Source organism: Ciconia boyciana, chromosome 11, assembly GCF_034638445.1.
Source record: "Ciconia boyciana chromosome 11, ASM3463844v1, whole genome shotgun sequence".
In the NCBI taxonomy this organism is placed as follows: Eukaryota; Metazoa; Chordata; class Aves; order Ciconiiformes; family Ciconiidae; genus Ciconia; species Ciconia boyciana.
In genome coordinates this window covers 22,571,085-22,592,746 of record NC_132944.1, presented here as the reverse complement: position 1 = coordinate 22,592,746, position 21,662 = coordinate 22,571,085, and the positions used below count along the sequence as shown (strand labels likewise).

Sequence of the window (21,662 nt, the reverse complement as noted above, 5' to 3'; positions counted from 1 at the left end):
ACTTAAGAATACTGCAAGCATCTTGCGTAGCGTGGCAAATACAAGTCTTGCTCCTAATGTAATAGAAGGTGGCCTCATGAGCATCTCGACTGTATTAATTGAGATGCTTCTTTCTAAGGAAATAGACTTCAAGAAAAACGTGTGTACAGCCATCAAATATTTTAACTTTTCTACCTTTTATATCCCATGGCTATATAAAAACAGCTATGGTGAGAGTATGAATATCCTTGCCTAGAAACCTCTTTGGAGGAGAGATACCAACTTCACAGTAAAACTGGGAGGAGTGGCAAAGCAGGCGTTGCTTTCTGTGTATTTTTAAGAGCTTGTTAATCGAGTCCCACATACAAACAAGTCTGTTGCCAGCACAGACTGCCTAGTTAACATGAAAAAATGAGTTTAGCTCAACTGCATGTTGTCTTCTAGGTAAAAGCACACGGTCCAGGTCTTCGAGGGGGCCTCGTTGGAAAACCAGCCCAATTCACGATAGATACCAAAGGGGCAGGAACTGGAGGTTTGGGTTTGACGGTAGAAGGCCCGTGTGAAGCTAAAATTGAATGCTCGGACAACGGCGATGGAACCTGCTCCGTCTCCTACCTGCCTACGAAGCCTGGAGAGTATTTCGTAAACATCCTCTTCGAAGAAGTTCACATTCCTGGTTCGCCGTTTAAGGCAGACATAGAAATGCCGTTTGATGTCTCTAAAGTCATTGCCACGGGCCCGGGTCTGGAACGTGGTAAAGTGGGTGAGGCAGGGTTGCTGAATGTCGACTGCACGGAAGCGGGTCCCGGGGACCTGCGGGTGGACATGGTGTCGGATGCTGGTTCCAAAGCCGAGGTCCAGATCGACGATAACAAAGACGGGACCTATGTTGTAACGTATGTGCCGCTCTCAGCTGGCGTGTACACGATCAAGATGAGATACGGAGGAGAGCAAGTGCCTAAATTCCCAGCCCGAGTGAAAGTGGAGCCAGCTGTGGACACGAGCAGAGTTAAAGTGTTTGGGCCAGGAGTGGAAGGGAAAGGTGAGAATAACTGTTGTTATCAGAGTTTGTAGGATGTGCGGTCCTTTATCCCGCACAGAGTATTCTGAGCGTTACAAGTTGTAATGGCCTGGGGGGTTCCCATGGTGACCCTCGGACGGGGGTGTTTCGTTATGTTCCCAAATGAGTTGTTTATCATGCTGATTCACAAAACATTTTCTCATCGGAAATACATGCGGTTCTTGAAGTGACTTTTCAAAACGTATCCTGCAGATGTCTTCCGAGAAGCTACGGCCGAGTTCACTGTGGATGCTCGACCTCTAACGAAGGCTGGTGGCGACCACATCAGGACACAGATCACGAGCCCGTCCGGCTCCCCCGCAGACTGTCTCATCCAAGACAATGCTGATGGAACGTATTCAGTGGAGTACACGCCGTTTGAAAAGGGTAACCTCGGTGTTGGCTTTTTGGGGCTTTTTTTTGTTTGTTTGTTTGGGGTGGTCTTTTTTTTTTTTTTCACTTGAGAGAGGAAAACCACGAGTAAGCAGCTCTTCTGACACTTTCATTTGGCAAACTGCTGAGGTCTGCCAGTAACTTGTTGGCATCTTAGCAAGATTTTTGCCGGTAGAGAAGCTAATTCTGCCGGAAGTAACTCTATTTTAACTTGAATAACTGACTTTTATGGTAACTTGGCTTCAGAAGAACAGTGCGTAGATGGCACCTCGGTTATGAAACACTAGTGAAGTCTTGTGAAATACAGGAGGAAGCTCTTACCCATATACTGACATTTAAGTCTTGTAGCATCTTGTAGAAGCCATGCTAAGCGATGAGAATATTTAGGGAATTCAGGATGTGTTTTACTGCTCTTAACAGGTCCGCACACAGTCAGCGTCACGTACGATGGCGTACCTGTGCCAAACAGTCCCTTCAGAGTGAACGTGTCGGAGGGCTGCCATCCATCACGTGTGAAGGCACAAGGACCCGGACTCAAAGAAGCTTTCACAAATCAGCCAAACGCCTTTTCGGTTGTCACCAGGTAACCGGGCCTGCTTGATCCTTAAGGAGTATCTGAAGGAGGGAGGAGCGTAGTGGGCAGTGCGAGGCAGGATGCTAAACCCAGTACAAGTATTTATAAGAAGGCCAAGCTGCGTCCTTCTGATTACTGCGTGTGCTGCCTCATCGTGTACTGAGCACTCTGCTCTGCAGAGATTAGGGGTCAATTAGTGTTTGAGGGTAAAATCCTAGGAAAATGCGAGTGAGGTTATGCTGAACAGCTTTGCATGCCAAAGCACGCTGAAGGCTGGACGTGAGAAGTCAGGTTACTGCCTTGCCAGTAAGGGTAAAAATGCAGCCAGAGCACGCGAAGGCTACGAAGCTTCTGTTAGAAGCAGGTAATTCTGACAGTGTGTTTCTGTCTTGCAGAGGGGCAGGAATTGGTGGCCTTGGAATAACTGTTGAAGGACCTTCAGAGTCTAAAATTAGCTGTAAAGATAACAAGGATGGGAGCTGCAGCGCCGAGTATGTTCCTTACGTTCCAGGAGACTACGATGTTAACATCACGTACGGGGGAGAGCATATTCCTGGTAAGAGCTCTTGCTCAGTGGCTTTCAGAAGAGGGAAGGTGTTGAGCTAAGGACTCGGTGCCTCGGCTGCGTCTCACTCGTGCTGGGGGATGTCGCGGTTTTGACTTTCTGCTTTTCCTGGGAATTCAGGCAGAAACAGCGGTGGGGTTTGCTCCTCACACCGGGGGGGGAAGCGCGGAGCACTTTGTGCTGTGGTGCAGCGGTTTTGAGGAAAGGCTGCCGTCTCTTCTCGTTTCTGAAACAGCCTCTGTGGGGATGTGGAGGAGCCTCATCCAGACTGCAGCACCCGCAGCGCGGAAGAGAAGAGCGGGTAGAGATGGGTGGGACAGGGAAAGGGACGCTAGCCCTTGACAAATAACTGGTATTATGCACAAGTGGTGCGTGGTACATTAGGTCAAGAAAATAGCCCTTTGGTATGTGGATGCCTTCAAGACTCTGTTCTGCAGTAAGATGGTCTGATGGGTGAGCTTGTCATGAGGATGATATTAAACACCGCAAGTTTTGGTTGCTGCAGAAAGCATAGTAACTGTTTCCTAAACCAGATTACCTGTGTGTGCATTTGCACTGGACTTTAAGCTGAAGTAAAGTAGGTCTAAGGAATGTTCCAGGTACATCTGGCATCCAGCAGTTCACAATTAAAAGAATGATGTTTTGCTTGATACCAAGAATTAAATGCTCCTAAATGCCAGACACATTTTGCTGCAATGTTCGAGTTCTTGCATGCTGTCATGCAGCATACATCTACGTATTCTTTCCTAGACATTGTGAGTGAGCCGATTCTTTCCTGTTGGTCACATTTTATTTGTCAACATACTGAACTTGGTAAAATATGAAGGAAACAAGTGCCTGCGTGACGCTTCGTTTGCACTTCTGGCTTCTTTCATGCATATTTTTTTCTGAGGTGTGAGAAGCAGATGGACCGCAACTGAATTGTTGAGTAGACAGTGAAAATGTGGAAGCACCATCATTACACTTCTGGCTTTTGCAGAAGCAGAGAAGTGGCGTGGAGGCTGTGGGGTTGTCATTCCTGCCTGAGGTTGAGGGATAGTAATAAAAAAGCCCAAGGAAAAGTAGGGAAAGAGGCCTCTGGTTTCCTGTAACTGTTAACTCTGTGGTGTGTTGACACTTGCTGCGTTAACTTTCAGGCAGTCCTTTCAAGGTTCCTGTGAAGGATGTTGTGGATCCCAGCAAGGTGAAGATAGCAGGACCAGGTCTGGGAACAGCTGTTCGAGCCAAAATCCCCCAGTCCTTCACTGTAGACACCAGCAAGGCAGGGGTAGCACCCCTTGAGGTGGTGGTGGCAGGACCCAGAGGTAAGAACCCGCGGTACTCCATGCAGCTGTGCCCCCATCTCTGCCTGTGGGTGGGTGACACGGTCCTGGCCCTGCTTGCAGAGGTGGTGATACCGCTCGAGTGAGCATTTCCCCCTGTTCCTCTTCATCCGGCGTGGGCACCTTGACAGCTGACCCGTGTGTCGTGCTGTAAAGGGAGGAGAACTGTGTCCTAGGTAGTGCTGCTTTGGGCAGTGTCTTCGATGGCTTTATCCTGATCTTCAGAGCTGGGAGAAGTGACATGAGTAACCATCACTGGTGAACAATTGTGGCTTAGATTTAGGCATCAGAAAATACATCCTGAGTCTTACACGTGAATGGTGACTTGGGAAACCTGTGTCGCTGGGTTGCAGGAGCCTCTGAAGCATGGTGGAACCCCTCAGTGGTCCCCAGAGAGCAGCAAGGCCCTCAAGCAACAGCGTTCGTGATGTTTGCGTTAGCCTAAGAGGCTGTGTCTCGGTGGCACGGTATCTCAGCAGCGAGTACCTTTTGGCCGCGAGTCTCGCCTTGCTAGGAGGCGAGAGCTGCTTCCCCACGCGAGTGTTAGGTCACGCTGGTGCGGGTGCCCCTCAGGTAACCCTTCTTTAATTCTAGTGGATGAGACGGATTCCCAGGGATGGCGCTCCCCCTTGAAAGTGATATCGGATTTCTTTAAAGGTGATCCGAAGGGTGACACTGAGACAGGTTTGAACTCTCACTAACTACTGGCAATTCTGGCTCGGAAATCCAATTGGCAACAGCAAGAATCATCTGGAGGAGGGAGTGGGAACCAACGATGTTGCTTTTAGGCTTTGCATGGCAACTATACGTTTCTTTTGCGCTTGCTTTACTGCCAATCCTTCCTGTGTTTTAAAGCCAACTTGTAATTGTAGATTGCTTTGTGTGTTGATCTGAACCGATATGTCACGTAATCTGCTGTAGATTTAGCTTAATGCAAATTGAAATAATTGATCCTGCTTTCTTAGGACTTTGGCAGCTTGCAGGGCTCTCCTGCCTCGGCAGCGAGCCTGCCTTTCCAGGTGCCTGATTGTGAAAGACTCCCTTGGTGAATGCTACGCTCCGACTGGCTTTAGGGCTCAGTTCTGTGCAGTGAATCCCAGTAACAGTATGTAATCTTGTAAATGATAGTTCAGGCAATTATAACCATTACTCATTTTCTTTCTTGAAAGATCTGCAGTGTATTTAGAGCAATTGCTCTTGACTTGGGCTGTACAGAAAGGCAGATTTTTCTCCAGTATTTTCATGCTAGTTTTGTTTACAGCGAGAAGACGGAGCCCAGAGAGTGGTGGATAACAAATCTATCTCAAGTCAATGGCTCTTGAATACAAACTAAGGGAAACTGATCACTGATCCATGCCCATTGCCTTCATTCAAAAAAAAAAAAAAAAAGAAATTTAGCTTGTTGCAAACTGTAAATGAGCAGTGCATCTTGGAGCTTTGTGCAGCAAATGGATGGTGAGGAATTGAGTTTTAATAGCGCAGCTGAGAAAATCGTCTGTTGCTTTTTTTAGGAGTTGTGGAGCCTGTTAATGTAGTAGACAATGGAGATGGCACCCACACGGTGCTGTACACCCCTACGCAGGAGGGACCCTATATGATCTCTGTCAGATATGCTGATGAAGAGATTCCTCGCAGGTAAGGCGATGAAGATAAACTTAGATGAACCGAAGAGTTAATGACCTGACCGTGCTCTCCCAGCACAGAGCACCGTTTAAGGGCGCACTGTGGTCCTTTCCGCTTAACCGGTGCGGCTCCTTGCGTGACTTCAGGGTTCAGCGGTGGTTTGAGCCTGCTGCACGCGTGGCAGAGGTGCCGTAGGGAGGTGTATCCACGCCTCGGCGTGTACTGCAGTACCTGTCAGCCACTGACTTGGGAGGAGGGGGCAATAACAGGTTTCCCTTTAAGTCCCTTCAAGGTGAAGGTGCTTCCTACGTATGATGCCAGTAAAGTGACGGCGAGCGGACCAGGTCTCAGTTCTTATGGCATACCTGCCAGCCTGCCTGTGGAGTTTGCTGTGGATGCTAAGGATGCCGGGCAGGGACTTCTGGCTGTACAGATCACTGTAAGTAACGACAAAACCAAGCAGGAGCGGAAACACGTTGTTCTAGGTGGGCGTGAGTGGCTCCCATCAGAAGTGTCCACAGCTGTACCCTGACATACCCAGTGTCCTGGAGGCTGGGCTGCTGGCTGGACCTTAAGCTCTGGTACAGGAAAGTCTTGCACTCTGTGTTTGTGAAGCTCTTGAGGCTGCTTTTATGAGCCTTCTGTCTTAGTCATCACCCATGCTATATTTGGCTCTTTGTTAACCTTATGCTCTGCAAATGCCCCAAATGAGATAAATAGTTTCTTGTAAGATTATGAAAATGCTGGAATTTGAAATGGAGACAGCCTTCTAGCAGTGTAGTTGGGCAAGGCCATGAGATAACATCCACACTGAGCGTTACATGATGATAAGTTAACAAACACGTCTCCCTGAAGGTTGCCAAAAGTCATACGCTGCTTAAGGAGATACTACAGGAATGTTTTTATTTGGCTTTGTTACTGCTCTTCCTGAAATTTCTGGTGCCTGGACTCTGTGGCCTCAGCAAATAGGTCCCTGGTTAGTGGGCCATAAAGCACATTGCTCAGCTCTGGCATGCCTAGGTCATGGCATGGCCGGTTGTACTTGCCCTCCTGCATTCTTGCTCCCCTGCTGTCCCGCTGTCTGTTCAGGTGCAGCAAAGCAATTGCCTTTATTCTGGCATGCAAGTATGCTCTTAAAGGATCCAAAATGCTTAGCAGAGCTCCCAGCCTGGCTGTGGCTTTGAAGATCAAGTTCCACAAGTCCTGCATGCTGGGAGTGCATAGGTGATCCTCCTCACAGCATTTGTTTGCTGCTTGTTCTGAGCCGTTGAATGTCAAACGTTTCTCACGCCTTCCTGAAAGAAGTGAGCTCTTTTGTTCTGTACCTAAAATCTCAAGTCCTTTGCAGCTTATACTGTGCCCCAGGCAGCGTTAAGTCATAAAATACAGAATGGGGTCAACATGCGGTTCCCTGTAAGCGGGCCTGGAAGACTTTCTCAAATGCTTCATGCGTTGCAGCTGATGAGTTGCACTGAAAGCTGAGGCTGGGAGTAGCTGTGTCGGAAACATTATGCACAGTGCTGATCTCGGCTGTAGATATGAAAGCTTGATGCTGAAGCTCAGATCTGTATTGTCTCTGCATCTCTTCAATTCTTGTATTCAGTGTAGAAATGGTAGTTGAAGGGACTACATAGACCTGCTTTTAACGGTGGGCCTTGCAGTGCGTCAGGAGCTGGATGCCTCATGCGGGGGGGTTGACGGCAGACCCCAGTAATGCTTCCCCCTGACCTTGAACCTTTCGGGGAACATCTGGCCAAAGCTACCCAGTGCTTTGTCAGGACAGAGCTGCCCAGTCTGCCTCCCAGTCTGTGCCTCAGGGACCTGGGAAGTGCTCTTCAGTTCCAGCAGCGATATGACAATGAAGCCTAAAACTTCTTACAATGAACATAAAGTTCATTAAAATGGCTTGCTGCATCTTATAAACATTCTTGTATCGAACAAAGGGTAGTTAATGATAGCACTGACTGTTGTATAGTGGCCTGATACCTTTTTGCTCCTAATAGTCTATTCCTGGTACTAGTCCTTGAGTGAAATATATTTAACCCTCAAAAAGCTGCAGTTCTCTATCTATTTGCGACTATCTAGATATGGTTGTGAACGGATTTGCTGCCCTGCTAAAGGAATTCATAGCTCACTTCATAGTGCCTAAATCTTCTGGTTTGCATTCCTCAGGACCAAGAGGGCAAACCCAAGAGAGTGGACATTCATGACAACAAGGATGGCACTTACACAGTCACCTATGTCCCTGACAAAACGGGCCGCTATACGATTGGTGTGAAGTACGGTGGAGATGATATCCCGTCTTCTCCCTATCGGATCCGGGCATCTCCAGCTGGGGATGCCAGCAAGTGTTTGGCCACAGGTGAGCGTTGGCTCCTCTCTGCTGCTGCTGTTTGTACTTGGTGTAAAGCTGCCTTCTGAGCGTGGTACAGTTGATGTAACGGGTGTAGAAGATGCCAGAGACTTGGCTAATCTGGCTGCTCTTACAAGAGGGGTTTTCCTAAAGATAAAGAAGTGTCCACCCTGCGGGTGAGCAGGAATCTCTCGCAGTCTCTACCAAAATCTTTCAAACTGCCTGGGTTGTTATAAACAGCCAGATGCAACCGAAGTCTGATGCTTATTTTGGCCTAGATAAATCCTGCTGAGAACTGCAGTGAGGTTGACTTCAAAATAACACATCTGCGCATGTTCGCTGCAGCATGCTCCTTGCACTGCGAGTGTTGCAAGAGGCTTTTCGTTCTGAGCAAGAACAGAACTAATTCTGAGGATGTAGATAGCTGGCCGTGCGCTTCGGCGTTAGCAAAGCCTGTTCAGGCTGGGTGTTATTAGTGGAGGTTTCTGCTGCTTTTCTGTCTGGTCAGGGTTGACCAGGGTCTGAACAGACTTTTGGAAGGCATAGGTGGAAGGAGAGAACGGAAAGATAAGATGTTACTACAACTCAAAAATATCATTGCTTCAAAAATCGGTGCCTTGGTGTAGGGGAGAGCCTCCAGATTTGTTGCCGTAGGAGCACCCTTACAGCTTCGATCCTTACCCGTCCTCGGGATGGGTGGTCATCGCACGGCTGTGGGCTGGCCACCGTGGCACGCTGCCACCTCCTAGCCAGCTGGAGGCTGTGGCAGGGAGCAGAAGTGACAGGAGCTAGTTACAAGAATGCCACTGAATGCTTAAATCCCCCGAGTTTAAAATAAATAAATTAGGCAAGACCAAATTGAGCAGGGAAACTTAATCTGTGCTTGTAGACCTGTGCGAGTGTCTGGGCATTGTGCTGACCTGCATCGTGCAGTTAGAGCATAGCCGGTGCCCATCCAGGGCAAGCTGGTTCAGCAGAGCTGCTTTCAAGCCTGCTATAAACAGAAATGTATTCCTGGCACAATGGAAAACACAGAGCCAGCAGGTATCCCCTTTGCTTCAAAATTTGTTTAAAAGAGGCCTTAATGGCTGAATCTGATACTCTTCCAAGTAACTCAAGGCACTAACTATTCAAAATAACTGTGATGGAGGTTACTCTCAGGTGCCAGCTTAAATTTCCCCTTTCCAAGAAGTGCCTCTGACTCTCCGCTGGAAAGCTGAAATACAGTCGCCGTAGGAGTAGATGCTGGAATGCCGTCAAGGTATTAAAACGGCAGGTTTGTTGCCACTTGAAAATGAGCCATTTACCTGGTAACAAGTGCCGGTCAAAAGCAGGAGTATTAAATATGTACTGCAAATAAGACTTAATAGTTCTCATTTAAACACAGTGTTCTTCAGGCTGGATCCGACTGCTACAATTTGGGCATTGTTTCATGACTTTTTGGGGGGGGAGGGATGTGTGGCAGAACAGTGGAAAATCATTTGTGGGTAATGTAGGAGGAAACGTGGCCAAGGCCGCTACCGTGCTCTTTTGTAGCTGCTTACCCAGGGAGGTTTACGTTAAAGCAGTGACAGCCGAGTCGCTGGCCGGGGCAGAAGATAGTGCCTTTGGCTCTGCATAAAGGAGTATGACGATAAGAGGATGGGTTAAGGCATTGCTGGCTTCAAACTTAGCTTTTTTTCCCCCTCTGTTCTCATCCAGCCTCTCTGATTGCAGAGGAGGAGGAGAGCCGGTGGCCAGCTCTGGCATGCCGCTGTGCTGACCAACGCTAAGAACGTCCCTTGTTGTACATCTGCTCCCAAAACCACATCTGTGGGTCCCCGGGAGCGGCGTTTTGGTGCCGTGCTTCCCAGGCGCCTCGCGGGCAGCCTGCCTGGGAAAACCGTCCTCTGAACGCTTTCTGTAACGAAAATTGCCTTGTAGGTCCTGGAATTGCACCCACTGTGAAGACTGGTGAGGAGGTTGGTTTTGTGGTAGACGCCAAATCAGCAGGGAAGGGAAAAGTGACGTGCACCGTCCTGACGCCAGATGGGACAGAAGCTGAAGCAGATGTTGTTGAAAACGAGGACGGGACTTACGATATCTTCTACACCGCTGCCAAACCAGGAACCTATGTGATTTATGTCCGCTTTGGTGGGGTGGACATTCCCAACAGTCCTTTCACCGTCATGGTAAGCCAGCTCTGCTCCAAAAATACCTCCCACTCGGATTCCTGCTGCCACGTTTTATTTAGTGATAGGTTAACTCTGTGTGTAAATGTTTGTTTAGGCATTTATTAGACTAACAGGAGCTAATGAATCCTTGTTACTTGCAGGGCTTGTTTTGAGCAGGCAATACAGTTAAGTGAAGAGGGATAGAAGCCATCGGAGGATGAAGACTTGGCTTCTCTGAACAAATCCATTTTTCATTTCCTGACCATGTAGTTCTTTTTCTAAATGATGTAAGGGTGGTTGTAATCGGCTTCTACGACTAATTACTTCAGCCCTTGTCAGATACAGTGCTCTGACTTGTCCGTCTCTCACTCTTTATAACGTTGACCCCAAAATAAGGAACGGTCTGCTGACAGATCCCAGGGAAGCAGGCTGTTAGCTCACACTTAAAAATGATTTGCAAGTGCTAGTTAAACTGTTACAGCCAAATCCCCCTCCTTCTAATTATGTTCCTTCCAACATGCAGTACTTCAGCGCGTTTAAGTTTAAAAAGCAAACGAAACCCCGGCCTCCCCGAGGGGCAGACTGGGTGCCTCTCGGGGCTCACAGAAGCCCTTCGCGTGAAGAACGGCTCTCGGTGTTGGCAAAACGAGTCTTGGTCTTGAAATCTCAGCCGAGGCGGCCTCCGGCACATCTCAGTCCGTGAAAGCACACGGCCGTACTTGTGCTGAGCCTGGCCGGAGCCCGCGAGCGAGTCCCTGGGGCTGGGCACGCCGGCTCTTCGTACCCGCCACCCTGGCAGATCGCTACCGGCATCTCCAAAGATTTCCGTGAGAAAAACGACTCCCTCGGTCGCTGCTCGAAGGCCACCGCAGGAAATGCCTCGCGAGGTCAGGGAGCCCGCTCCCAGCCAGCCAAAATTCCCACTTCCTAGCTGACTGATACACTACGTGTTTGACTTGGGTGTCTCAGCCGGGGACAGAGAACGGCGAAACAGCAGTATTTCTGTTTTGCGTTGGTTTTCTTAGTGGAGTTTTCCATGCCTAAGTTTCCAGCGGGTTATTTTGTTAGGGTGGGTTGCAGTGGAGCGCAGGGGCAGGAGGAGCTGGGGCGGCTGAGCCCGCTGGAGCTGCGTGCGTGGGCGTCAGCCCCAGCCGCTCTCGTTGGGTCAAGCGGGGGAGATGGGAATCTGCAAGTCGTGCTCTTGGCACGCACGTTCGGTGTCTTGACGACGCTGTCCCAGCTATGAATCGGGAGAATAGCTTTGCGGCTCTGGCTGGACGTGGGCTGGGTCATTCACCCAAGCGCGTGAGCCGGCGGCAGCCCTCCCACGGCGGCAGGCTCCCCTGCCTCCCCGAGCTGCGCAGCGCTTGGGGACTCGCGTCTTAGGCTTAAACCTTTCGCTTCCCTCCCTGCACCAGTCCCATAAAAAAAGCAACTCTGAAATTCAGTTCCACCAGTGTTTAAGCGCTGCCTTCCAGCTTCCCGCCCAAGCTCCCAACAACGCCATGTACTGGCTGTGTCCCTTTGCTGTGCCGCTGGCGGCTTCCCCCCGTGCCTGCGGACAGGGGCAGTTTCCCAGCTCCCTGGCTGGATCCAGGCCCTTATGATGGCGAGAGGACTGGGAGGGCTGTGCGGTGGGAGGAAGGTGTTGAGCAGCTGGAAGGAGCTGTGCGTTCTGTACTGGGAAAGGTGGGAATGCCTCCGTGCCAGAGTAACACCTAACCTGCCTTTACCCCTGCCCAGGCTGTAGATGCAGATGACGCTGCCGTGCGGTCGCAGGAGCCAGTGGGCGCCTCCCCCCCCGGATTCCGCCCTTGGGTACACAATTTTTACATTTTTCAGCTGTTTTTCCCCCATCTGTGTTCCATTTCAGATGACAGCCTGCTTCTTGGGACTGCTTGAATCGCTCTGGTCATTGCGTTCATTCTTTCTGTTTGATCAGTTGTTCTTGGGATCCAGACCTTGTTTTTTCTTTGCTGCTTGAAGGGAGTCTCCAAATAAACTCTCATTTAAACCCGAAGAGGATCGTTACACCTACAGCTTCTACTTCTGCAATGTCTACTGTTGGCAAAAGCAACCTGAGTGCATCGCTTTGTTTTCTCCATAAAACAGCACAGTGTCTTGAGTCCAGAGTCGCATTGTGAAACTTGTTTCTTTTGTCCACTTCGTGTTGCAATCACTCTGCCCCATTCAAAAATCACTTTCTCTTCCAGGCCTTAAGCAACTAAATCCTTTCAGACGGAGCCACTTTGGGTCTTGCGTGCGCTACATTGTCTTCCATCCCTTTGTGTTCCATTTTTATCTCTAACTTTTTTCCAGCATGTCTTCCACTCGCACCGCGTTTGATTCGCTCTGCTCTGCGGCGTGGTGGGCGTTACGAAGGAGAGCTTGGCCGGTCACTGCTCTGGTTGAGCCCAGTCCTGTGGCTGGCTGCGATAATCACCGCACGCTCTCTTCTGCTTGTGCTCGCAGCGGAGTTGGGTCCGTTTGGGTCTACCGTCCCCTTTGAAGTGACCCATCCTTTTGCTGCTTTTAGGTCACGGAAGAAGCTTATGTCCCGGTTGGAGACATGAACGGCATGGGATTCAGGCCCTTTGATATGGTTATCCCTTTTGCCGTAAGGAAAGGAGAAATAACAGGTACCTGGAGTACGCGTAGCCTCTCGGGGAGGTTTCGCTTTTTGTTAGCGTGTTTATCCATTTGCAGTTAACAGTCTGGGTGGTCTAGACCACAGCGTGTGGGGGAGGATCGTATCCTGCAAGCAACTTAGTTGTTTAATTTCACATCAAGTGGCACCCGCTGCGGGTGAGTAGGGTACGCCCCGCCGATGGCTTGAGTTAACTGAGGGGATTCTTGGTGCTGCCGTGGTCCTCGGCGCTAGGCTGTGAGCTGCTGCGCTGTAGGACCTGTTGCTGCTTTTCCCCCTCTGGAGCAGCTACGTGCATCCTTGATAAGCTCCGTTATTTGTTTTGGGCAGATGCTGCAAAACAGCCTAGTCCTGCGTTCCTGTCGCGTCCCTTCTCCAGAGCAGGCTCTTCCACAGGTCTGGCAGCTGAGAGCATCGCCCCAGTGACGCCCGGGCTGCCCTGAGCTCCTGCACACGCGGGCTGTGTCCCCTCCTGCCCTCTAGCTCCGCGGTCCCACCCCAAGCCCTGGGCTGTCCCTGCTGAAGGGACAGTCGATCTTTGCTTTTTTTTCCTTTTCAAAAGAGCCGCAGGAGAGGGAGCGCCTTGTGCCGAGGTAGATCGGTGCCTTTCCTGGGGCTTGCTGTGCAGATTTCAGTGGCTGAAGCAAACAGCCCTGCCTGTAGAGTTTGTAAGGTCACAGGACTGTTTGCCAGATGTCTACCACTGCGTTGTATTCATGTAGTTTAAGTAGAAAACATGTCTGGTTAGTGTTCCCATTAGTCTCCTATTTGTGCCTGTGGGTAAGGAATTTAACAATTTAAAATGCTTGTTTAAAATGGCTAGGCAATTCTTTGTGGGTGGGAGAGGGGAAGCAGGCAGCTTCTCCTGTAACTCCCACGGTGGCTTTTTGTAGGTGAAGTACACATGCCCTCCGGAAAGACGGATACGCCAGATATTGTGGATAACAAAGACGGCACAGTAACAGTGAGATACGCTCCTACTGAGGTCGGGCTGCATGAAATGCACATAAAATATATGGGAAAGCACATCCCAGGTGAGTCGGACAAAGCAGGCAACACAAATCCAAGCGCAGTGTCCTGCTGGTGCATCTGCTCCCTGCTGAGGTTTCTATAGCTTATAAGCTATAGCTTATGGCTTGTATACTCTGGAGAAAGAACTGCCTGGGACATCTTACCGTTCAGCAGCAGTTCGTCTGCAAGCAGTCCAGAGAGCAACTAAAGCAAAGGAGTAAGTGCCGGCACATGTGAGCTTCCATTGTGGTTTAATAGTACCAGCCAGGCTTAAAATGGATTTTGGTTTTGAAAACTAGCTTTTGTGGCATTTTATTATGAAGAAGAAACATACAATTTTCTAACTACCATTTTTTTCAGGTTGAAATTTACTGCCATGGTGCTGAACAAAACTAGTGGTTGCAGTGTATGTTTATCCTTAAAACTGCATTGGCATAAAATCTCCAATCTGTGGGGAGGACTAAGTGGCTAAAACACCATGGTTACTCTTTCCATCTCATTGCAGTAAGATAAAGCACACATGCACACTGTGCTGTAATCTTTCTTTCTCCCTGGCTGCTTCTTAACAAACAGAAACCACTGCCTTCCACTTCTCTTCTTCTCCTTCTCTTCTTCTCCTTCTCTTCTTCTCCTTCTCTTCTTCTCCTTCTCTTCTTCTCCTTCTCTTCTTCTCCTTCTCTTCTTCTCCTTCTCTTCTTCTCCTTCTCTTCTTCTCCTTCTCTTCTTCTCCTTCTCTTCTTCTCCTTCTCTTCTTCTCCTTCTCTTCTTCTCCTTCTCTTCTTCTCCGGCTCCCCAGCCGAAGCTCTGCCTTGGGGCCGCCCTGCGGTTCTCCGGGCATGTCGGCTGTGTGGGGCTGGGGCGAAAAGGGCCAGATCTGCAGAAGGGTGTGTAGACATGAGACAAAATACCTTCAGCACTGCCTGAACCGGGCTGCTGGATCTGTTGGCGTACAGAAACACGGGATGACTTTGGCTGAAGCAGGGAGCTCGATGATGTGATGCATGGTGCTACGTTGGTATCTTCAGCACTTTGTATGGGTATAGCACCTCCATAAGTGCCAGACTGTCGGATGTATCGGTTCAGTAAGACCGTTACCCTTCATCTGGACAGCAGGATGATGTGCCGTAATGTTTCCTTCTTGAAGGCTATTGTGAATCAAACTTGCTGCTGTCTCAGCTGCAAAATCTAGCTTTGGATTTAAGAGCTATCTGTGCCTTTTTTTGAAACCATTATTGGCTGTTGGTGACTGTACTTTTTGTTCTTGTGCACCAGCTTAGCTAATCTGAGGCTGGCAAATCTGTTTTTGGATACCCTTCAAATTTGCTAGTTCAGGTTCATTGAGTCAGACAGTGTGCTGTGCTAGTTCCTAATTCTGAGCTACCAAAATTCAGGACCTGTGCCTGAACTGAAAGCCTGCTTCTGAGTCATGTTCTGATTTAATGTGCTAAAAATAAGCTTGTAATGAGTAAGACCCTTTACAACATCATTGAAGCTTATCTCTGGTAATTTGAGTAACACTTACTTTGTCATGACTGGATGTGTAACAAATTGTGGAGAAGTATCTTTTGAAGATGAAAGGGGGAGGCTTACTCGTTTTTAAGTGCATTACAGTCACATAAAGGTTCTTCAAATATCAAGTAGTGAGAATGGTATTGAAGAACATGGGTATCAGTAAGCATAAGAATAAGATCCTGTTGGGTCGGAGCAGCTCGATGCCTGTTTTGTTCTTGTAGTCCAGGCCACTCATTCCTAAAAGTGCTTCTTTTGTTTCTTTTTTTTTTTTTTTCCTTTAGAGAGCCCTCTGCAGTTCTATGTGAATTATCCAAACAGCGGCAGTGTGTCTGCTTATGGCCCTGGCCTCATTTATGGGGTCGCCAATAAACCAGCGACTTTCACCATTGTCACAGAAGACGCAGGAGAGGGTAAGTCTGTTCTTTAAACCCATCCTACCCTAAGCTAGGAACTTCTTAGAAGCGTAATGCGCATCGGCGTTAATTTGCATTCATCTGTCCAACTGTGAATCTCTGGTGCGATACAAATGACTTGTGCGAATATCAGGTGAAACGGATTTCATCAAGCTGTAACTTGCAGTAAAAACTGTCTTACCACTTCTTCCTGAGAGCAGTAGATGCACCCTGTGGTACAGGGTGCAAATGATTCATTTAATTAAAAATGAACTGAAGGCAGCTTAGCTCTAGAGGATGATGACTGGATGTGGAATGGCTGTTAGGTAAATCTAACAGACTGAATAGAGTTGTGGTCTTAGTGGATTGGCCTGAGCTCTTTCTGCTGCTGTCCTTTGAAAACATGCATCTAAGCTGCATTTTCAGTACCAAGTACTGGATCTTCCTCGTTGGACCAAGTCTTTGGACTTGGTGTGCATGAAGATTTACATAAGTGCTGGTTTTGTTTCCTAGGTGGGTTGGACTTGGCTATTGAAGGACCTTCAAAAGCAGAGATCAGCTGCATTGATAACAAAGATGGGACGTGCACAGTCACCTACCTGCCTACTCTACCTGGGAACTACAGCATCCTGGTCAAGTACAACGACAAGCACATCCCGGGCAGTCCGTTCACGGCCAAGATCACAGGTATAAAGTTTAGACTTCTGGAAGCACTTAATGAAAATTAACCTCTGATAGCGTGGGGGACCTGGTTTGTGTCAGGAACATGAAGTCCTCCAACTTGTTCTGCACTTAGCCTTGCAGTATTTTCTGACTCGTTTCTCTTTACATATTCAGATGATAACAGAAGACGGTCCCAGGTTAAGCTTGGTTCTGCTGCTGACTTTTTGTTGGACATCAATGAGACTGATCTCAGTCTCCTAACAGCCAGCATTAAAGCCCCATCAGGTCGTGATGAGCCTTGTCTTCTGAAGAGGCTACCCAATAACCACATTGGTAAGCTCTGATGGTAGCGTAGTAGCCTCTACGCCGGTTTGCTTTGCTATGTAAAATGACTGACTCTTCTACTCCTTCCCAGAAGAGCGTTGTCAAAGCGAGTGGTTGATATTGTTTGGTACAGTTGGCCCAAGGCAGAAGAGTACGAAGAATGACCTCTTGTGTTAGCTTGCACGTGACGTGCCAGGTTGTGATTGAAGAGCTTTTTGTCAGCGTATGTGAATGGCTTTGTCGCCCATTTGAGAGCAACACTTCAGCATGTGTAAACAGTGTGCTCTTTCGGAATTTCATTTCTTGGTGTGATTAAGGCATTTAAATCAAGTATAACATGCATAAAAAGTGAGTACGTTTGTTACATTTCTCTGCTTTGTAGGCATCTCGTTCATTCCACGGGAAGTAGGAGAGCATCTGGTTAGCATCAAGAAGAACGGGAGCCATGTGCCAAACAGCCCTGTAACAATCATGGTGGTCCAGTCCGAGATAGGAGATGCCAGACGAGCAAGAGTTTTTGGACGTGGCCTGGTAGAAGGACGAACCTTTGAAATGTGTGACTTTGTTGTAGACACAAGAGACGCAGGTTAGTTCCATCGCAAAGGGACTGTGAGATGCTGCGAGACACGTATCCTCTCTAAACAAGAGCGTTGTCTCCCTCAGCGTGCAACCACCAGGTCACAAGCCGCAAAGCAGCAGATGCAAATAGTATATTAAGCGTGCACGGTCACTATTGTCAGTTGTTAACTACAGACAGTGCTATTTACTTCTAAAATGCTTTGCGTTGTCTTGGCTTATGTCTTCTGTTACAGCCAACAGGGGCTGTCACTGAGGCACTGACGAAGCTTTTCTTTCGTTCGATGGTGCTGGTTCTAGTATCGTTGTGTACAGCAAGAAGGAAATGAGGAAGATATTTCCCTCTTGGTTTAATGTGGAGCCTTGGCCACAGTCTTTGAAGCTAACTTTTCAACATTAATGAAATATAAGAGATATGGTCAGAGCATTTTAGGAGCTGAATGCATGCTGTGCCTTGAATATCTGACTGATTAGGGCTACAAAAATGTCACTAAGGCATCACGCAACTCCCATGTGCCCGTTATGATACAAACCTACCGACGAGCTACTGCTATGGGTTTGGACTATTTTGTGTCAAATTTATAATAGCACTGTGGAAATCTGAGGCTAACTTAGCTGTATTGTAGGTTATGGTGGGATCTCGCTGGCAGTTGAAGGACCCAGCAAGGTAGATATCCAGACTGAAGACCTAGAAGATGGAACTTGCAAAGTGTCCTATTTTCCGACTGTACCTGGCGTGTACATTGTGTCCACTAAATTTGCAGACGAACATATTCCAGGTAAGCAGAAGGGTTGAGCAACTTTTTGGTTAGTACAACAAAAGTCTTACCTAGCTGGCCAGCGCACTGGAGCTGCGGGTGGGCTGTGTAACCTGGCTCGGACCATACGTCCCAAAGATTCAAGGAGGTCCTACCAGTACCGTCTACGAGCAGCAAGCATCCAAAACTATTCTGGTTACATGGGTGTATTTCACTTGGACCTGACTGTTAGCTGGCTCAAAAACGTCCCCTATGATCCGCCACAAATCGGAGGAAGCTTTCACTCCTCCCCTCGGTGCAGTGTGTAACGAGCAGAGGAGTGACTTGCTGTGGTACTTACAGGCAGCCCGTTCACTGTGAAGATAAGTGGTGAAGGAAGAGTTAAGGAGAGCATCACACGAACCAGACGGGCTCCCTCTGTTGCAACAGTAGGAAGCATATGTGACCTGAACCTAAAAATTCCAGGTGAGCAACATCCTTATCCCCGTAACCATAACCTGCACTTGTGTAGCGTGGGCGTACCTGAAGCAGCGGAAATAGGAACTTCAGTGTTGTTAAGACATCCTCATATTAAGATGGTTTAGGGAAGAAACACTGGCAGTGTGGTCTCTCTGAATGGTTAAAAATAAGCATAACCATGCTCAACACATGGAGAAATAAATACCAGGGAGGCCTGAATGTATTCTGTGTACAGCAGGCTGGAGAACGGGCTGCACAGCTCACCCTGTCTCCAGGGTTTTAGGATCATCGTGTTGGCTGTTAGGTGTGTGTACTGCTGTAACGGGAGTCACGTAGGCCAGTCTTAGCTGGCTGCACTTACCCAGCCTCTTCATCCGCCTCCGTGGTGCCTGGCAAGCCGTACCTGGCCGGGCTTGCTGCTCAGCAGCACGCAGCTAGCTGAGCGTGGGCTGGCACCTACGTGCCTCTTCTGCCATTCGCACTGTGTAATCGCTTCAGCTCAGGTCCTGCTTCCAAAAACAAAATACCAAACCCCTTTGTCACTTTCTAATCTGCATTTTTTTATTTTCTTCTTGTTAGAAATTGATTGTGGGGATATGACAGCCCAGGTAACTAGTCCCTCTGGAAGAAACTTTGATGCTGAAATTGTAGAAGCTGACAAAAACACCTATTGCGTCCGCTTTGTGCCACAAGAAATGGGGGTCCACACTGTGGATGTCAAATACAGAGGGCAGCCGGTGCCGGGCAGCCCCTTCCAGTTCACCGTGGGGCCACTGGGCGAGGGAGGAGCCCATAAAGTCAGAGCTGGAGGCCCGGGGCTGGAGCGTGGAGAGATGGGTGTCCCAGGTGAGTCCCGCGCTCGCCAGGCTCCGGCGCCCGCTGCGCGCGGGTCTGCAGCGCGGTGCGTTGGTTTCTCTTGGCCTCTCCTCTGCGAGCTTGAGCAGAGCTTGGTGTAGCAGCAGAGGGTCGCCCCGAGCCAGGGGTGGTCGGTGGAGAAAAGAATATTGCTGCGTCACGCAGATGGAGAAGTCTGGAAATCCGTGTTTTGGAAACTGACTGCTCTCACGGGATGAGCTTGAGGTTGTAAGGTGTGTTATACAGGGCTGGGGGGCTACTTCAGGGCTGATAGGAGCCTCTTGGAGAAACTGCTAAGTGTCGTCACCCAGGATGATGGGACGAGGTTCCGTTCCTCGTGCACATAAGTATGGGATGCTGCACGGTCTGTTAGGAAGAAGCTGCAACCCAGCAGCAGCCAGCTTACTCTTGTGTGTGCTCTCGTGTGCTTCAACAGCCGAGTTCAGTATATGGACACGGGAAGCTGGAGCTGGAGGACTGTCTATTGCTGTAGAAGGCCCAAGTAAAGCAGAAATCGCCTTTGAGGACCATAAAGATGGATCTTGTGGTGTATCATACATAGTTCAAGAGCCAGGTGTGTACCGAGACCAAATCATACTGAAATAACACCGAATGCTACTTTCAAAGAAACTAAGGACACCCACCACTTCTTTTCTCCCTGCAGGCAACTATGAGGTGTCCATAAAGTTCAATGACGAGCACATTCCTGAAAGCCCCTACCTGGTTCCCATCATCGCCCCCTCCGACGATGCTCGCAGGCTCACTGTCACTAGCCTTCAGGTGAGACATAAGGAAACATCTCCACAACTTGCCACACAGACTGATTTCGTCCTTGTTCTCCGAGACCAAAGTGGTTGTCCTTTCTTCTTAGTAGTGGCCTTGCCTTGGTTGGTGCTTGTTTTCAAGCTCAGCTTGCAGCCAGAGAGAGGTTTTTGGCAGCTGGCCCCTTGGTAACTTGGGCCGGTAGAGCTGGCCCAGCCTTGGCTAGCCAGAATTTGAAGGCAGAAGGCTCAACTGAGCGTATTTCAGGTGGTAACACTTGGGAATTAAGAATAAAAGGCTGTAGAAACAGCATTAGAGGAGCTAAACCTTGCTTTCTGCCCCGTTAGCTAGGGGAAGGCCAAGGAGAACTGAAACACGGACGTGACCCACCAGTGGTCATCCTGGTACCGAGTTACTCGGTTGGCACGTGGGCTGCAGAGCCGGGTTCCCACGGCGAGGCGGCGTAGGGCTGCGTGGTGGGGACGTTGCCGCAACCTTGCTGGAGCGTTCGCGTGGGCAGATGGAGGGGGCCCCGCTGCCCGGTCGGAGCGCGGGGTTGCTCTGGCTGACCGCACGGTCGCAGCTCAGATGATTCATGACCAGTAGCGAATCTGAGTGAATCACAGCTTTGATCCGTTAACCTCACCATATCGTTTTTGTGTGTGTGTGGTTACGTGCATTAAAGTACAAGTCACGTTAAAGGCCTGACTTAAATTTCCAAAGCCAGAAACTTGGACTTGAGACTGAGAATCTGTGTCTAAACATACCGCACCTCAGTCCTCGCTGAGTTGTGATAAGCAATTAGTACTCCGGTTGAGGCTTTTTTCTGGATACGTCCCAGCTGTGGTCCCCAGGAGTTTGCCTGGGCTGCAGGACTCCTCCACCTTGGCTGTGTAAATGAACCGTGACAGCCTGATCTGATAGTATCTCTTCTAACCAGGAGTTACAAGGGCGTTAATTAGTCGCTGTGGTATTGATGTTTCTCTTGTGTTTCATTTAAAGACTCTTTGACAGGAATGCTCACTTCAGTTAAGTCCTGGAGAGGCAGATAAAGCTGAGTATTCGGTAACGGGAGCGCAGTGTGCAGCATCAGCCTCCGCTAAACCCGCAGCAGGGACTTGCTTTATACCTTGTACCTCAGTCCTACTCAGTTGCATTTATTTCCCTCTTCAGGACTTAGTTGAAAACAAAATCAGGTAAAGTATGTGTAGCATGAAGTATTACTGCTGGATAGCTGCATGGGCTGCTCCGGTCGAGGGCCGTTGCAGCAGGGATGCTGAGCTGCCTCGCCTTCCACCGACGGCCTGACAGCACAGCAACATCTGGTTTTGTGTTTTAAATTACTTTCTCATGTTAAGATGTCTTGTGGTGGCGTTCTAAATGCAGCCTCTTGTGGCAAATATAAACACGCATATTACTCTTTCAGACGACTGGATTATCAGAGGCTTTTCCCCTGAATGAATCTGGAATGAATGAACGGGCTGAAAATGGAGCTATAGCTTAAACATCCCTTAAATCAAGTGCCTGAATGCCGGGGGCTGACATCAGTGATAACGGGTGACTAGTCTTGTAAACCTGCCTCTGCCTGATTTGGCAGAGTCGTCTGGCTTCCAAAAATGGTCTGTTACCATGGGAAAAATCAGCCTAGCCAATATGGGTGACTGCTAAATCAGCCACCCCC

At 48.9% G+C, this 21,662-nt stretch overlaps 1 protein-coding gene across 5 annotated transcripts in view; it reads left to right on the top strand.

Moving 5' to 3' along the window:
• The window catches only part of FLNB (filamin B), a 74,579-nt gene that overhangs the window by 45,068 nt on the left and 7,849 nt on the right, over window positions 1-21,662 (top strand). For 2 of the 5 annotated variants that reach the window (XM_072876242.1, XM_072876239.1), the window contains exons 21-41: window positions 424-1,021; window positions 1,253-1,426; window positions 1,853-2,015; window positions 2,402-2,562; window positions 3,708-3,875; window positions 4,488-4,577; window positions 5,405-5,528; window positions 5,799-5,955; window positions 7,689-7,878; window positions 9,793-10,040; window positions 12,559-12,661; window positions 13,563-13,703; window positions 15,474-15,602; window positions 16,098-16,271; window positions 16,422-16,580; window positions 16,954-17,157; window positions 17,774-17,926; window positions 18,248-18,370; window positions 18,944-19,210; window positions 19,656-19,793; window positions 19,884-19,999. In XM_072876242.1, the coding sequence (XP_072732343.1) occupies window positions 424-1,021; window positions 1,253-1,426; window positions 1,853-2,015; window positions 2,402-2,562; window positions 3,708-3,875; window positions 4,488-4,577; window positions 5,405-5,528; window positions 5,799-5,955; window positions 7,689-7,878; window positions 9,793-10,040; window positions 12,559-12,661; window positions 13,563-13,703; window positions 15,474-15,602; window positions 16,098-16,271; window positions 16,422-16,580; window positions 16,954-17,157; window positions 17,774-17,926; window positions 18,248-18,370; window positions 18,944-19,210; window positions 19,656-19,793; window positions 19,884-19,999 (3,780 nt within the window). Of the gene's footprint in view, window positions 1-423; window positions 1,022-1,252; window positions 1,427-1,852; window positions 2,016-2,401; window positions 2,563-3,707; window positions 3,876-4,487; window positions 4,578-5,404; window positions 5,529-5,798; window positions 5,956-7,688; window positions 7,879-9,792; window positions 10,041-11,765; window positions 11,841-12,558; window positions 12,662-13,562; window positions 13,704-15,473; window positions 15,603-16,097; window positions 16,272-16,421; window positions 16,581-16,953; window positions 17,158-17,773; window positions 17,927-18,247; window positions 18,371-18,943; window positions 19,211-19,655; window positions 19,794-19,883; window positions 20,000-21,662 lie in introns of all 5 variants that reach the window. The other 3 variants (XM_072876243.1, XM_072876244.1, XM_072876240.1) reach the window with 3 other exon arrangements.